This window comes from Paroedura picta, chromosome 14, assembly GCF_049243985.1.
Source record: "Paroedura picta isolate Pp20150507F chromosome 14, Ppicta_v3.0, whole genome shotgun sequence".
Classification (NCBI taxonomy): Eukaryota; Metazoa; Chordata; class Lepidosauria; order Squamata; family Gekkonidae; genus Paroedura; species Paroedura picta.
This window is the reverse complement of record NC_135382.1, coordinates 8,014,076-8,031,974: the sequence shown is the minus strand read 5'-3', so window position 1 is coordinate 8,031,974 and position 17,899 is coordinate 8,014,076. Positions and strand designations below refer to the sequence as shown.

The 17,899-nt window shown below is 43.5% G+C and overlaps 1 protein-coding gene across 9 annotated transcripts in view; it reads left to right on the top strand.

The window, feature by feature from the left end:
- Positions 1-17,899, top strand: part of KIZ (kizuna centrosomal protein) — a 133,075-nt gene that overhangs the window by 9,085 nt on the left and 106,091 nt on the right. For all 9 annotated transcript variants that reach the window (XM_077309469.1, XM_077309467.1, XM_077309465.1 and 6 more), the window contains 3 exons: positions 6,216-6,278; positions 9,188-9,350; positions 14,183-14,272. In XM_077309469.1, coding sequence (XP_077165584.1) covers positions 6,229-6,278; positions 9,188-9,350; positions 14,183-14,272 — 303 coding nt within the window. In that variant the 5' untranslated portion in view covers positions 6,216-6,228. The remainder of the gene's footprint in view (positions 1-6,215; positions 6,279-9,187; positions 9,351-14,182; positions 14,273-17,899) is intronic.

Below are 17,899 nucleotides of genomic sequence, written 5' to 3'. Positions count from 1 at the left end.
ACAAGTACCCCAAGGTCTCGTTCACACACAGTGTTACCTAGAAGCGTATCCCCCATCCAGTAGGGGATTCAAGTTTCAGTGAATTGTCAAAGGCTTTCACAGTCAGAGCCTACTGGATGTTATGTGTTTTCTGGGAAGTATGGCTGTGGTCTGATAATTTTAATTCCTGACATTTCTCTGGTAACTATGATGGGCATCTTCAGAGATAAGGCATCGCAAGAATCTCTGTGTCCCACCTTGACATGTCCTACCTCTAAAGATGCCAGTCAGTTATTAGCAAAATGTCAGGGACTAAAATTACCAGACCACAGCCACAAAGCCAGAAAAGACACAACAGCCACAGTAATCCACGCGACAGTCACCTCTAGACCAGACTTCTGTAGCTCACTCTATGCAGGCTTTCCCTTAACCTTGACCCAGAAACTGCAACTGGTCCAGAATGCCACAGCAAGGGTCTTCACAATCATACCATGGAGGTCCCAAATCTGGCCTGCCCTTCAACACCTTCACTGGCTCTCAGTTGAATTCCATATCAGGCTTAAGGTTCTGGTAATCACCTTCAAGGCCGTACGTGGTCTGAGCCCAGTGTATCTGAGAGACCGCCTCTCTGCCTACACCCCACAAAGAGCATTATGATCTGCTACCACCAACTGGCTGAGGATCCCTGGCCCCAAAGAAGCACATCGGGCCTCAACCAGGGCCAGAGCCTTCTCTGTCCTGGCCCCCACCTGGTGGAAAGAGCTCCTTGAAGAGATTAGGGCCCTTTCTGAACTCATGCAGCTCTGCAGGGCCTGTTAAAGAGCTCCTCTGCCAGGCATTTAGTTGAGGCTGACAGACCTAACACCATTCAGCTGGCCCCCCAGGCATTGCAGACATCCTTCCATATCCTGAACCCAACTGGCCCACTATGGGCTCTGTTTAAAAAGTTCTATTGCATTGCTAATTGTCCTATTATTCAATACTGGTTCTTACTGTTATTGTTACTGTTATGTTATTATCGCTACATTATAATGTGTACCCCTTTCTTTTATGTAAACTGCCCTGAGCCTTACGGGAGGGCAGTATAGAAATATAATTAATAAATAAATCCAATTTAAGTTTAAGCCAAAAGCATACCACTTGGTAGAAATTGTGTGCTTCTAGTAGCACCCTCTTTGTCTCTGTTCCAAGAAGGGCATTAGAAACAGTATGTGACTCCGAATTAGAATCATAGAATCGTAGAGTTGGAAGGGGCCATACAGGCCATCTAGTCCAACCCCCTGCTCAACGTTGGATTAGCCCTAAGCATCCTAAAGCATCCAAGAAAAGTGTGTATCCAACCTTTGCTTGAAGACTGCCAGTGAGGGGGAGCTCACCACCTCCTTAGGCAGCCTATTCCACTGCTGAACTACTCTGACTGTGAAAAACTTTTTCCTGATATCTAGCCTATATCATTGTACTTGAAGTTTAAACCCATTACTGTGCGTCCTTTTGTCTGCAGCCAATGGGAACAGCATCCTGCCCATGACAACCTTTCAAATACTTAAAGAGGGCTATCATGTCCCCTCTCAACCTCCTTTTCTCCAGGCTGAACAGTCCCAAGTCCCTCAACCTATCTTCATAGGGCTTGGTCCCTTGGCCCCAGATCATCCTCGTCGCTCTCCTCTGTACCCTTTCAACTTTATCTACATCCTTCTTGAAGTGAGGCCTCCAGAATTGCACACAGTACTCCAAGTGTGGTCTGACCAGTGCCCTATACAATGGGACTATGACATCTTGTGATTTTGATGTGATGCCTCTGTTGATACAGCCCAAAATGGCATTTGCCTTTTTTACCGCTGCATCACACTGCCTGCTCATGTTTAGTTTACAATCCACAAGTACCCCAAGGTCTCGTTCACACACAGTGTTACCTAGAAACGTATCCCCCATCCAGTAGGCATGCTTTTCATTTTTCTGACCCAGATGCAGAACTTTACACTTATCTTTATTAAATTGCATCTTGTTCTCATTTGCCCATTTTTCCATTGTGTTCAGATCTCGTTGAACTCTGTCTCTATCTTCCGGAGTATTTGCCAGTCCTCCCAATTTGGTGTCATCTGCAAACTTGATGAGTAGTCCTTCCACCCCCTCTTCTAGATCATTAATAAATATGTTAAAAAGTACCGGGCCGAGCACCGAGCCCTGAGGTAACCCGCTAATCACCTCTCTCCAGTCTGATGAAACACCATTGACAACAACTCTTTGAGTGCGGTTCTCTAACCAATTCCCTATCCACCTGACTATCTGAAAATCCAGATTGCAGTCCTTCAATTTATCCATCAGAACATCATGGAGAACCTTGTCAAAAGCTTTACTAAAATCCAAGTAAATGACATCAACCGATTGTCCCCGATCCAGCAAACCTGTTACTTGGTCAAAAAAGGAAACCACGTTGGTCTGGAGGGACCTGTTGGAGACAAATCCATGCTGACTTCCTTGGATCACCAAATTGTCCTCCAGATGTTTGCAGATCGCTCCCTTTAATATCTGCTCCATTATCTTCCCCACAACAGAGGTCAGACTCACTGGTCTGTAGTTTCCCGGGTCATCCTTCCTCCCTTTTTTGAAGATCGGAATAACATTTGCTCTCTTCCAGTCCTCCAGGACATCTCCAGTCCTTAAAGAGGTTCCGAAGATGATGGACAAGGGCTGTGCAAGTTCTCCGGAAAGTTCTTTGAGTACTCTCGGGTGCATTTCATCCGGACCAGGGGATTTGAACTCATCCAGTGCAGCTAAATGCCTCTCGACAACCTCTCTATCCATGTTAACCTGCCACCCAGACACTGTCCTTTGGCTATGGCCATCTCTTGATGTGCCTAAACACTTTGACCTGTGGGAAAAAAACAGATGTAAAATAGGCACTAAGCCTTTCTGCTTTCTCTGCATCTTCCGTTAGAGTTTGTCCATCCGCACCCAACAGTGGGCCTATTGCCTCCTTTACTTTACGTTTGCTCCTCACATAACTGAAAAATCTTTTCTTGTTACAATGGGCTTCCCTGGCCAATCTTAGCGCACTCTCAGCTTTGGCTTTTCTTATGATTGATCTACAATGCCTAATTAGGCTGAGCTGCTCCCAGGGAATGGAAGTCTTTATAGAATCAGACCTGTGTGCCATACAGCAGTGGTCCCCAACCTGCGTGCTGCGGCCCGGTGACGGGTCGCGAAGGCCATGGCACCGGGCCTCGGCTCCCTCTCCCCGCCCCCCCCCCGCAGTATTATTGTGGGAGGGTGGGGAGAGGGAATCAGGGCCGGGCCGCGCATCGCGCATGCGCGGCCCACTGAGCGTGCGTGGTCCGTGGGCGCGGCCCGCTGTGCGGGCGTGGTCCTCACAGGCGCGGCCCGATGCCCTGCCGGTCCCCAGCCTCAGAAAGGTTGGGGACCACTGCCATACAGGAGTGGAGGTATCAGCTTTTGCCCTGTGTTCTTTTATGTTGAGGCTGGCTGATCTCAGCTAATATACATTAATCATAATGATAGGGATTCTTTCTAGCATGTGGACTTGTTGTGGTATCATCAGCCTGGTACAATTTTGAAAGATGTATGTTTAATTAATGGTTCTGAAAAAAAAATCCATATACTACTCTGTGTTGGAATATAGTATGGGCCTTTCATGTTCCTTGTCAAAATTAAATCTATAGCCACCACTGTGGCAACTAGGAAGCTGTGTTTATAGATCCCTCAATGTTTGTGTCCTGAAAGTTCTAACCCTTCTGACAGATACCTATTGGTGTGGCCCAGAATTGAGATAAAAATCAGAAGAATAGGCTAGCAAGATCTTTCTGATTTGTTCTTTATCTTTTCACTGTTCCTGAAACATGTGGAAGAGATCTCTGGCTCATGTATTAGGCATTAAGTATTTTCCATTGATTTGGAAGCTGCCAGGGAAGTAAGATTGCAATTTGGGATGTGTATCATGAAAGGCATTTTTTCCATATTTAATAGCTGTTTTGTGTCAAGATTTTGCTATGTTGGAGTCATTGCTATCTTAAAGTCAACAAGGAGATCTTATACTTTATTTAATTGCTTGGGGTACCACTGTACAAGTAGTAAGGTGAAATATGAGGCTTGGGAGAGAGTGAAGAGCTGGAGCTATCATAGGTGGCTTATTTGCCACCCCCCCCCCCCGGATGTCAAGGTTCAGTAAAAGTCTATTTTAGATGTTCTTCCCCCAAAACTCTGCATTTTATTTCTCTAGACTTTGCAAATAAACTTGATTAAAATGTTAAGCGGGAAAAGGATGGTTTAACTGTTTACACATCTTTTGAAAATTTAGAATCCTTGAGTTGGAAGGGGCCATACAGGCCATCTAGTCCAACCCCCTGCTCAATGCAGGATCCTCCTAAATGATCTGTGATAAGTAGCTGTCCAGCTGCTGCTTGAAGACCACCGGGGTGGGGGTGGGGAGCTCACTACCTCCTTAGGCAGCTGATTCTACTGCTGAACTTCTCTGAATATGATCCCCCCCCCACTATCCAGTCGATACCATTCTATACATAGTTTAGACCCATTACTGCAGGTCCTCTCCTCTATTGCTAATAGGAAAGTTATTTGTAATCAGAGAACTAGCTGTGCAAATCCCTGATCTGTTTGTAAAGTTTGCTTCAGATCAGAAAGATTAAGCAAGATACAAACTCTGAAAATAAATGATACTATAGAAGATCCTGGTAAATGCAGCCTGTCTTCTTCCGTGCATCTTGTCCCATAGAGTGACTTTTGGGGGTGGGGTAGAAACTCTCTTATAAATATTAGAAGACTAGGGGCAAAGCCTGTTGCATCCAGAAATACAACGGGGGCTAGCCTTCCCCCCTGCCCCCAGCAGGCCAGCCGAAGCCTGGTGAGGCTGCAACTGGGACTGCTTGGGGTGGCGGGAATGGTCTCTCTCCTTTCCCCCAGGCAGGCCTGGAAAGGCTGTGACGGGGACTACTTGGGTTGGCAAGAGCACTGGCAGGGATGGTCTCTCTCCCCGGGATGGTCTCCCTCCCCAGCCCTGCCAAGCCTTGGCAAGGCCATGGTTGGGGCCGTTCAGGGCAGCAGGAGCACTGGTGGGGATGGGCTCCTTCCCACTCTCCCATCCGGCCCACCCTGCTGAGGCCTGGCGAGGCTGCAGCCGGGTCTTCTCAGGGTGATGAGTGCACTGGCAGGGATGGGCTGCCTCCCTGGCTCAGGGTGGCGGAAGACTGGAGGGGATAGGCTTTCTTCCTTCCCCCCTCCTGGGCAGCCCCACCAAGGCCTGGCAAGGCTGGGGCTACTTGGGGGCAGGGAGAACTCTGGCAGGGACTCCCCCTCCTTCCTGTCTCCTTTCCAGCATCCACTGGCTGCCTGGCTAACCATGGGCTGGCACTTCTTCCATGCAGAAGAAATTGGAGGGGGAGGCAGCCAGGGGTGGGATAGCCGACCTGATTTGCAGTTAGGCTATGAGTCTCAACTCTTCCCACCACCCTGTTCCCATTTTATTTATGGTACAGATTAGATATTGGCTAAGATTTTTACCACCATGTATTCTTAAGCAATTGTTTTTGGAATGTTTTATTGGTACTTTTAACGGAATTTTATTGTTATGGGGCTTTATGGTTGAGGCCAGGGCAGCTCTCCCACAAATCCCTCAGAGGATCCCCTCCAATATTGAGATTTCTAACATCGAGATCATTGTTAGATCTATTGTATTGGTGCCACCCTCTTCTGAATATTATTCTCCCCACCAGGCTGAACTTGGGGGAAGTTGGGTAAATATGATTAGAATTGTGACCACCGCCGCTTATATGTTATATGTAACTTGATGTTAATAGGGGTTTTTATGGGGATTTTATTGTGTTTTAACTGTTTATGTTGTAAACCGCCCTGAGACCTTTTTGGAGAAGGGGGGTCTAAAAATTAAATAATAATAATAATTTATCAATTGTTACCCGCCATGAGCCAGTTTACGGGAGTGGCGGGATAAAAATTAAATAAAAAAATAAATGTTTTTTGCACGTTTGTGTATACATGTGCATAATACCGGGGATGAGAATAAGACATAGTCATGCAGTCATTCCAGTGACCTTTTTCCAACAGTAGGTTTGCATGTGAGGCTGATTCCAATGCTGTTCATCTGGTAATGGATTATTGGTGTTTTGGAGTTTAAATTTTACATATCTTTTCTTTATTCTAGAACAGGATATTTATATGTAGCCTTGATTATTCTGTACTTCTTTCAGTGAAACAAGGAGGATGGAATTGGAAAGAGAAATGCTGAAATGTAGTCAGTCTGATATCTACTTGTAAGTCCATTTTAAACATAATTTATATTGTATTATTTTTAATTAGAAGTCGGGTTCATAAATGTAACTTGAAAATGTTGACCTCTTTGAATTTATATCTGCAGGAGTTTAAAAAAAACTGAATATATTACTGCCAGAGGGAGTGCGTTGTCTGATAGTGTATCCCAATTAGAATCGGTTAAAAATACTGTGAGGAAAACCTAGCAACTTGTAGAGAAAGCTGGAACATAACAGGGGAGAGAGACTAGGGAGGAAATATAAGGGTTGTTTTTTGATAATGTAAAATGGAAACTGGCCAATAGCCTGAAACTTTATTTGTGAGGAGGTGTTTAACGCTAGCGATGATGGGCACAACAGCTAGAAGCTCAGTATAGATAACTAGGAATGGCTGTGAAATGGAAAATTCTGGTTCCTTTAAGGAACCTTTAAGGATTTGGGTTGTTCTTGAACTGAACCTCAGACCCAAAAGCCCCCAAATAAACTGGCTGGTTTGGGCTGGTACCTTTCACTTCATTTCAGTGATTGATTTCTCATCTCCCCATTTCAAAGTGAGAGGGAGCATAATTGATTGCTAAAAGGCTGCCAGCCATTTAAACCTAGCAGCTGATGGTTTTAAATAGCTGGCAGCCATTTCAGCTATCTGTTTCACTCTCTTCCATTTTTAACTGAGAGCCAGTTTGGTGTAGTGGTTAGGAGTGCAGACTTCTAATCTGGCATGCCGGGTTCGAGTGTGCGCTCCCCCACATGCAGCCAGCTGGGTGACCTTGGGCTCGCCACGGCACTGATAAAGCTGTTCTGACTGAGCAGTGATATCAGGGCTCTCTCAGCCTCACCCACCCCACAGGGTGTCTGTTGTGGGGAGAGGAATGGGAAGGCGACTGTAAGCCGCTTTGAGCCTCCTTCAGGTAGGGAAAAGTGGCATATAAGAACCAACTCTTCTTCTTCTTCTTCTTCTTCTTCTTCTTCTTCAGCAAGAGAAAGCAAAATTGATGGTTTTGCTTTCCCCTACTTGGAAGGGGGAAGCAAAACAAACAGTTTAAATGGCTCACAGTCATTTAAATTCAACAGCTGATGGGTGGACTTCCCTGCTCAACTACTAGGTTTAAATTATTGGAAATGAAGGACTTTTGTGATGTCTCTTAGTCTTAGACTCCAGAGGGGAGCCATCAGACAGTTAGAAAGATAGACAGGCTAGGACACAGAAGATTCTTCCTGTCTTGCTTTATTGCTATCCCTTTGGTGCACAGAATGGTATTCTCAGGGAACAAACTTCCTTCCCTCCATTCTTCAACATCTACATACTTCCAGTCTCCATCTTGGCATCATGAGAGCAGGACATGATTCCTGCATCCTTGTTAGCTCGAATAGATTAGTGCTCTGTCTCTCCACTGTTCTGTCTAGAATGGAATTCCTATAATAAGGTTCATATTAGTTCTGAAAAGTCTCTTTATTTGTTTTCTTGCCTATGCGCATGCACCCACCCACCACATGGCTTCTGCTGTTGCTTTGATCCATTGTACACTCTGCTAAATATGGGAATATTGCCTCGGTGTTCCAGCATAAATGACCCAACCCCCTGAACTGGACAACAGGTCTGGAAAATGTTCACGGGACACAAACCAGCCAAATTAATGACAAATTTAGGATCATGAACAAGTTTGTGCCCATCTCTGCAATATGTTTGGTTAATTATAGTAAGTAATAATTTAGTTCCGGAATTATTTAAAAAGAAATGCCTAATGCTTGTTTGCAGTCATTGAGCAGAACTCTGGAAGGTGGGAGATGCAGATTTATGCCGTGCTGACGCATTGAGTAGAATATGCCTGTTTGCTTTTCTCTCCATCTCCTCAAGCACCTCACTGCAAAATTTCTTGAGTGTGACTATTGCTGCTGTGCCAAATTTCTAAGATATTTGCCTGTCTCTACTGAAAATTCTCCTTTAAAAAAACAAACAGATTTTATGGAAGGGAGTCTAGGATCCTCCCAGGTCATGTGAGTTGGCTGTTGATCCTGCTTGGAAATTTACCTGTTTCAGTAACAAGAATTCCTTGTTTAGAGCTACAGATGCTTACTGTATTGAGGATAGGAATTTTAAAGGCAATTCCTGCAAGCAGTTGACAAATAAATGAACTGTCACAGATCTCATTGGTTGCAAGGGTAAGCAGTCAGCATGCCTTTAGAAGACACGGTGTGACATACAGGTTGCATGCCATTCTAGTCACAGAACTGACAACTGATGGCTCCTGTTTTCTCTCCTAGTGCAAAATCTGTCTCAAGGTCTTCTGTGAGTGGGGTCAAAGAGTACTTGGTCTGGGTTGGGAGTGTTGGGATGAAAACACTATTTTCCTGAAGTCTGAGTAAGCATATGAGTGCCGGGGATAGTAGAGCGGATCCCAGTGATGGTTTCCAGTAGTGGAAGGCACCGTAAGAGAGGGCTTGGTGCTTGGCAGAGTTTAGGGAGGGGAGGGGATTCAGTGAAGATGTGATTCTTTATTTATTTGATTTTTAGCATGCCTCTAGTTGCCTCAAGCAACTAGAAGCGGGTTACACCAGACATAAACCTGCATAAAAACTCCTACCCCATAAAACAGCAAACTCCAGCAGCTAGATGGCTAAAAACTTTCCTTCTACCCACAGCCAATCCCTGAGGGAGATCTCAAAGTGATACAGTGCAGCCCTCCCCCCCCCCAAAAAAAAAAGATGTTGAGGAAAATCTTGTTTCTGTTTTTAAATTGAAAACGACTAAAAATTCCTGTACTGGAATTCTTCACAGATTTTCTAAGGGCACAGGTGTGAGAATTTTCTTCAAACTGTGGGCAGCAAAATATCTTTTGAAAATAAAATGACAGAAAAAGTTTAGTGCCCATATAGCTTTGTGCAGTTACAGCCTTTTATCTGTCCCTTTGTAGATCTAAGCAGAAACACATGAAGCTTAAAAAATACTTTGAAGAAATATGTGAACGTCAAAAAAAATCTCAGCTCCGAAATCAAGATTTGCTGAAAGAATTTGATTGTATTGAAGCTAATATTAGAAAGGTTGCTTCGAGATCAGAGTCCCTTCAAGAGCTGAAGGTATTATATTACGCTGTGTAATAAAATATCAACAATCCTGTTGAAGAAACTAGACTGTGCTGGGTCTTGTTGTGCCAGGAAATCCTAATACCTTTTAAAAGAATAATTGGTTGACTTATTTGTAACAAGTGCAACCATCCACTTCCTGTGATGAGCCAAGGTATCCTCACAGCTTTGGGAATGGGGGAAGATTGAGAGCGCAAAAGACTTTGAATAATCTGCCCATCCTGTTGCATTTCTACTTGCCAAGTACCTGATACCATGGTTCTATGACCAATTAAACTGAACTTAAAATAATAAAGAGCTTTGGTAAAATCTATCTTGTTATGTCATTAAAGTTCTATTTAATGTCTTTGTGGTATCTGATATTTACTTTTACTGGTTGTTGAAGCATTCTAGAACAGGGGTCCCCAACCTTTTGGCACATGGGGGCTGCAATAGTGTGCCCTGTGCCTATAGTGGGCCACATCTTAAACAAAAGTGTAACAAAATTATTAACCCACCTATTTAGATCAAAAGTAACATTCAAAAGTAAATGAAGAAATGTTAACTTTGATGCAATCCATTTTGGAACAATATTTTACTGTGGAATCCTTTTATTTAGCTACGCATGCTTACCTAGTCAGTGTGATTTTTGTGGCTGTTTTCTGTTAGCCAAGGCATTGAAGTCCAAGTAAAGGTTTGTTACAGACACTCTTAAAATGTCATGTAAATGTCCATCTGTCAGCCTTGACTTACAATTCGATTTCACAATTTTCATCTTGGAAAAGGTTTGTTTACAGATATATGTGGTGCCAAAGACTGAGAACATGCCTGCGGCACATTTCTTTAGGTTGATAAATATATCAGGTAGACCAGAATAGAAATACAACAAACTATTTTCTTGCTTGCGTCTGCCTCTCCTCCTTTCCTCACTCTAACTAGGAGTCTTCTTATACATCTGTGATTGCAGGAACTGGTGAGTGGATCCATGACTTCTCTCTTAGCAGGGAAGTTTATGGCATTCCCCTTCTAACATCTTCCTCCAGCAAAGTTCCCCTCCCTCTGGCTGCCAATTTACCTCTCATGATAGAGGCTTGGCTGCCAAGCAGTGATGTATATGTGCACCCCGCATATAATTTGAAGCCAACTTAATGGCATATCCCCTGTTCCAGGTGGAAGGCTGCCCTCAGTCACTCATTCTGTCTACTTGCCCTTTTTTGGAGAGCCCCAAATTTTTACTGTATTAAAATTAAAACATATCAGCAGGTGTATATTTAAACTTCAAGGGATTGTGTTTATCTTTAAACCGCTCCTGCAGAGCGGATTAAAGAAAAGGGTAAGGGCTGTTGGGGAGTAGTTAGGGCGGGCCCTGTCCGGGATAAAAACTCGGAGGGGCCTATCCTGACTGGCCCCTCCGAGTGTCCATCCAGGGCCGAACAGCCAATGGGGAGCCGCGCGAAACGCAGCTCCCCATTGGCTGCTTTGTCCGGCCGGGGACTCATCGCACAGACTGGACTGCCAGCCCACGCAGTGAGTCCTCCGACCGGTGTCCTCCTGCTGCCGCTCCTGCGGCTGGGAGAAGCCGGAGAGCCCTCCACCTGAGGCTGGAGCATGGCCGGGGCGTCTCCTGGCCGCAGGAGTGGCCTTGCTGCGTCTACAATGCTGCAAGGCCGCTCCTGCGGTCATGAGAAGACGCGACGGGAGGAGGACACCGGTCAGAAGACTCGCCGCACGGGCTGGCAGTCCAGTCTGTGCAATGAGTCCCCGGCCGGGCGAAGCAGCTCCCCATTGGCTGTTCGGCCCTGGATGGACACTTGGAGGGGCCAATCAGGATCGGCCCCTCCGAGTTTTTATCCCGGACAGGGCCCGCCCTAACTACTCCCCAACAGCCCTTACCCTTTTCTTTAATCCGCTCTGCAGGAGCGGTTTAAAGATAAACACAATCCCTTGAAGTTTAAATATACACCTGCTGATATGTTTTAATTTTAATACAGTAAAAATTTGGGGCTCTCCAAAAAAGGGCAAGTAGACAGAATGAGTGACTGAGGGCAGCCTTCCACCTGGAACAGGGGATATACCATTAAGTTGGCTTCAAATTATATGCGGGGTGCACATATACATCACTGCTTGGCAGCCAAGCCTCTATCATGAGAGGTAAATTGGCAGCCAGAGGGAGGGGAACTTTGCTGGAGGATGTTAGAAGGGGAATGCCATAAACGTCCCTGCTAAGAGAGAAGTCATGGATCCACTCACCAGTTCCTGCAATCACAGATGTATAAGAAGACTCGTAGTTAGAGTGAGGAAGGGAGGAGAGGCAGAAGCAAGCAAGGCCAGAGGTCAGAGCAACCAGCTCTTGTTGTGGAAGGGAGAATGCTTTTGCCTGTAGCCTCAACCTCACCAGTAACTTTTGAAACAACTTGTTTTGATGGGTGGAGCCTCTAGAAATGTTCAGAATGCAAAACGCTTTGTATCCCTTTTTTCAAAAATTCCCGTCTTTTATTGTCTGTTCTTACCTTTTTTTTGCAAAAGAAGACTTGACATCTCCTGAATATATTCACACAACAACTTTACCTTCTTTATATACATTCATAGCTGTCAGGTCCAGACAGACTAGCAATTCGCTTCTGAGTTAATAGAAAGCTTTATTGGTAGCAGATCAGAATACCTAGACGTATGTAGTCAATTCTGGTGAATACTTGGCTAGCACACAGTTATAACAGGAATTTCCCACCCAGTTTGCAACAATTCCCAGGGGGTTACATCCCTCCAATTCCTCCAGCCTAGCTGCCCTCCTAAGCGCCCATCCAACTCCCCGCCAAGCTGTCGCGGGCTTGGATGGCTAACAAGCCTCCCCGCAGATAAAAAAATACAGAAGAGACATTTGTAACCATAAAACAGCTAGCAGAAATAACACAGGATTGTGAGAATCAGGCCTAGGCCATAAAAGGGATATAAAAGGTTATACAAACAACATACTACCAGGGCAAAATGGGGTTACTTCAGCTATCAATAAATCATGGCAGAGATCAGAGGAGCTGATCCTGACAATAGCTTCAAAATAGTAATTCATGGAGAGGGGGAGTTAAAAAGCTGAGTGGTATGGGTGCCTGAGGTTGATGGCTAGCAAAGCACCTAGAATGGCCAAAAAGCTATTGTGAAGGATAAGGACAAGAGGGAGCTGATAGAAGGAACCATGAAGATCAAATTGCTATTGTTGTTTTTACAGGAAAGGGACAGAATGAACAGCAGTAGATGTGCCTCTTGAGGCAGGAAGAACAGTATGGGTCTGAGAGACAATATCGTGAGAGTGATAACAGCAGACAAGCAGGTTGGAGGGCCACACAGAAATATGTAGGGGACCTCATGTGGCCCACAGGACTCAGGTTGAGGACCCCTGTTTTAGAACAACCTTAATGGATATTTGCCCTGCTTTGTTCTTTATTTTCCCTTGATGCATTTTGTTTTCTAGTGTGGTATAAGGCAGGGGTAGTCAACCTGTGGTCCTCCAGATGTCCATGGACTACAATTCCCATGAGCCGCTGTCAGCGTTTGCTGGCATGGGCTCATGGAAATTGTAGTCCATGGACATTTGGAGGACCACAGGTTGACTACCCCTGGTATAAGGTTTGTTTGAAGAAGAAGACCCCCCCCCTTTCTTGTTGCTTCGCTCTCAATGGAAAACTACTGATCCTCCGGTTGAATGGGGATTGGGATGAAGGGGGAGACAGAACTAGAGGTTCCGAATAGGAGGTCACCATCTGTATTAAATTGTACTGTATCTCTGGGATTCTATGGGGTTTTATTCTTACTGTTTTAATTATTGTTGTGAGCTGCCCCTGGCCAAATTGTTGGGAGGGGCAGGATAGAAATCAAATAATAAATAAATAAATAAATAAATAAATGGTGCAGATGTAGCTATGTTGTCCTTTGTTGGTTTCTGGCCCATCTGCACTTACATTTTGCTGGAATTCAATTTGATGTTGAGTTCAATGTTTAGCTTTTTGGAAATGCCCAACTCCAGCACAAAGAAAAATTTTGAGCATAGCTGCTTGCATTTATTTCACCTGCAGCCATAAACTCTAATGAAATTGCCTTGTTAGAATTTGCATGTAGTCCCTAAGCATGTAGTCTCTATAGGTTCTTTGTCCTTCCATAGTACGTGATTGCCTAACATATTAAGATTGTTAAGTCCAAAAAGGCAGACAGCTAGTTTGGTTTAGTGACTTGGGTGGGATGTGGGAGACCCAGGTTTGAATCTCTTCTCTACCATAAGACCTCACTGTATTACCCTGGGTCAGCTACTCGCTGCATAATCTCTGTGAGGACTACCTATTTGCCATGAGAATAAAATGGAGAAGGGAGTAACAATGTTGTAAGCCACCTTGAGTCCTCACTGGGGAGAAAAGTGGAGTATATTGAACTAAATAAATGTATATGGAAGAACTGGTACACGATTTTTCATGCATGAAGAACAAAATTGTATAATACTATAAATGCTGATGTAATGGATTTTGTATTAAAGGTGTTTGCATTTTTCAGCTGTGATACTTGCATATGAAAATTAAAATTTCCTCACTGTTCAGTGTTTCTGTGTGTATTGCTAAATATTTCTGTTACTATATACTGTGGTATGTATTTATAATTCTTTACATTAAAATGTGGTAGAGTTCAGCTGTATCAAGGTACTCTAAATTTCCACTGATCTCAATGGGAGAATGTTATAATTTTGCTTTACCCAAGGTGGTATCCATGGGATGTACACATGTTTAACTTTAGCCATATCATAATTTGCATAAACAAAATTGGTTTGTTTAATCTTAATTTATAATCTCTCTCTTTCTTTGTATTAGGCAGAGTTTGAAAGACAAGTTAAAAGTAGGCTGGCACTACAGAAAAATAGTACATTAAAAGGCGATGGGGAAGATAATGTTAAACAGCTGGTAAGTGAAAAAAAATTGAAGCAGGTAACCAACTAACATTAAAAAAAATTAAGTCCCATTGAACTTGAGGGGAAAATTAAGCACACATTGAAGTCTCTGTCATTGAAATCAATGGGTCTTAAAAGTGCTTAGCTCTGGCAGGACTTTACCCATACTCTTTATTAATGAGAAGCTTTTAGTGGTTTTCATTTTATTCTGTTTTGTTTCAAACTTCCTTCCAAAATTTTGTTAAATGTGGTTCTTTTCACCGTTCAGTTTAAACTGTACAATGCTTGCCAGAAAAGCAGCAGTGTAATTATTCACTGTGTAATTAGGAAACAATAGGACACTCCTTCTGCACCCTGCTCAAAATTTGTCTTCTGAGTCTTCTTCTAAACTCAGAAAAGTTTGGAAACAATCTCTAAACTTAAAGCATGAACATGTAGCATTTATAATTTTGTACATTTTGACCTTTCCTCTACCTCTAGAAGGTATACATGCATGCGCAAATGTGCATACACACACATGCTGAAAAAAGATTGCATGTCGGTTCAGTTCAGTTTATTAATATGGTCTTTGACCAAAAGATTGCATATCAAAACCATAGACAAAGGCTGACAAGGAATACTTAATTTGGGTGGGTAGCCATGTTGGTCTGAAGCAGCAGAACAAAGTTTGAGCCTAGTTGCCAATATATTCTGCTATATATATTCTGCTTCTGTCTTCAATATATTCTGCTATATATCTGCAGTAATGCAGGCTTCTAATCCCTCCTCCTATCTCCATATAAATGATACAGTTCAAGACCAGAGCTGTTTTTCTTCCCTAAAAGCAGGAAAGCTCTTTTAGATGAAATGTCTAAAAACATCTTGTAATAACTTGGAGCATGCTGGCAAGAGTAGTCACTTGTGACTATATGTGAAACCCCCTCAGCTAGTCGATATTGTAATAAGCCAGAATGGGGAGCATCTCTCCATTATTCAGAAAAGCCAACAGCATGCTTGTCCCTTAGGCTAGAGCATTCATTAAGGAAAGCTTACTGGCGGAAAGCTGGAAACAGATGATAACAGGATATGATTTTCATATTTAATGCATTCCTTGGAAGAGTATGTGTGTTGCAGATTGATAGAAGAATCAACTGCTACTTTACTAAAAGACTTTCTAGTTTGCCCTATAGCTACCGATGGAATCATTCAGCCAAGAAATTAACTTTTCCTCCTTTTACCTGCTTTATGTATCAGCTAAGCAGGCTGTCTTGCTGCCAGTAAATGTTATTATGCATTTAACTGTTCGGTATTTAAGACTCTTATCAGAAAAGAAACAGAGGCTGCAGTATTTTGTGTATGCGCGTGTGTGTATGTTGTTGTTTTTTAAATAGCAGGAGGAAGGTTTTCATTTTTCTTTCTTCATTGCATTAGCAGTCGTTAATCTGAGTTTATAGATATTTTCTCCCATGCTACAGATTTTTAAAAGTAGGAAAACCTTGAATTTAGGCCATTCTTCATAAATATGCAGAGCAGTATGTAGAGCAATGAGCTTCACCAACCTTGACCTATATAAGTAGGCCTTCAACAATGTATGAATTGCATTTAGTTCAGATATATATGAAATGCTAACTTACTTTTTCTTTTTGGAAATATGTTCTGAAAATATTTGTCTTTAGAGTTCTTGATTTCAGGAAAACGGCATTATGTTGTTGCTATAGTCGCATGGCTTACCTGAATACTGGAACAACTATAATACTGGCATATTCCTATAATGTCAATTGTTGCTATGGCTGTTTATTTATAGATGTGTTTACTTGATCTCTTTCAAGTATGATGTACAGTGAAAGTACTATATAAAAATGGCTGAGATCCAAATAGTCCAACCACTGAATGCAGGGTTGTCAATCTCCCCCCCCCCCTTCTCATCATGTACTGTCTGAAGGGTCCCTTTGCTTAGGAGTGGCTTCTCTGGGTAAAAGGGCTGCAGTAAGAAGACTCTTCTTAGAGTCTGCATGTGGATATGGAAGCTCCACTTCCTGCCTTTTGGATCCTAGCAAATAATTTTTACAAAAATTACACTCTGTCTTATTTCTAAGCTTATGGTGCTTAAACTTTGAACAACCGAACTCTCTCAAATAGGGGGGAGAAAAGCTAAGAAACAGCATTCCCCCCTATTATATAATGGAGGGCGTGCTATGTGACACAGCTCAATCTCATCAAATCTTGGAAATTAATCAGGTTTGGTATTTGGATGAGAAGCCACCAAGCTGAAGTAAGAAGAAGAGTTGGCTTCTATACCCTGCCTTTCACTACCCAAATAAATTTTAAAGTGGCTTATAATAATTCTGTCCCCACAACATGCACCCTGTGCGGTAGGTGGGTTTGAGAGTTCTGAGAACTGTGACTAGCCCAGGGTCACCCAGCAGGTTGCATGTGGAATCAAACCCGGTTTTCCAGATTAGAGGTTGCTGCTCTTAACCACTATATCACTCTGGCTCCACGCAATGGCCTCTGCTTCTCATTTGCCTTGAGAGCTCCTTACTGGGGCCACCATGAGTTGGTTGTGACTTGATGGCACATATGTACATATGTTTGTGTTACTAAAATGGTCCTCAAAGTGCTTTGTAGCAACCATGTTGAACGTGTGCTAAGAAGGGAGGGGCACAGTGATGATGTCCTGTTATTTCGGGCTCCTTTAATTGATTGACTTCTCACCAAAAGGAGATATTGGACTCTCAGCTGCCACTGCTTCACTGACTGGTAGGTAGCTCGTCATATTTGAGTAAGTTGTGCAGAACTATCCCTATAGTTCTAATAAGATCCCCTTTCCCAGAATGTTACAAAATGTCTTTTTGTTCAAGGAAACCAATACATACCTGCTTGAACATTCAGAAGTGGGCACAGTCTGTACAAAGTTCTGTACTAGATCCCTGCCATGAACAGGATCAGGACAGGAATATAGGTATTTCAGTGGGCCTTGATTGGAAAGACCTTTTATGCCTACAGGCCTTTCACCTTCCCTTTGAAGCTTCTGCCTCGATGCTTCTGTTATTTTACTTGATGGGTTTTGAACCTGTAACAACTTCTCCTTAGCCTGTAGTGGAAGTATTCCATCATACTCTAGGGATGGCCAAGAAATGCCTTCTGGAAATGGGCTGAGAGGAGACTTAAATCTTGCCCTTTACCATGTCCATTAGAAATATTGGGGGCAGGATGATGAGGTTAATTCTCACCATAGCGCTGCTGTATCTTTCATTTGTAAGATAATGTCATTTGCTCTAACGGGAATAAGTTGGGACCTCCAAGTCAGTAAGAGCAAAACCTGCTCCTGTGACACAGGCTTGCTCATCCTTCACTGCCCCTCAGATTGTCTTTGCACTTTTGCTATGTATAGTGCTTTCCCCCCTCTCCATTTTTTGGGTGAATGTAATGGCAGACTTTAAGAGCCTCTTGTGGCGCAGGGTAGTAAGGCAACAGACATGCTGTCTGAAGCTGTCTGCCCATGAGGCTGGGAGTTCAATCCCAGCAGCCAGCTCAAGGTTGACTCAGCCTTCCATCCTTTCGATGTCGGTAAAATGAGTACCCAGCTTGCTGGGGGGTAAACGGTAAGGACTGGGGAAGGCACTGGCAAACCACCCCGTATTGAGTCTGCCATGAAAAC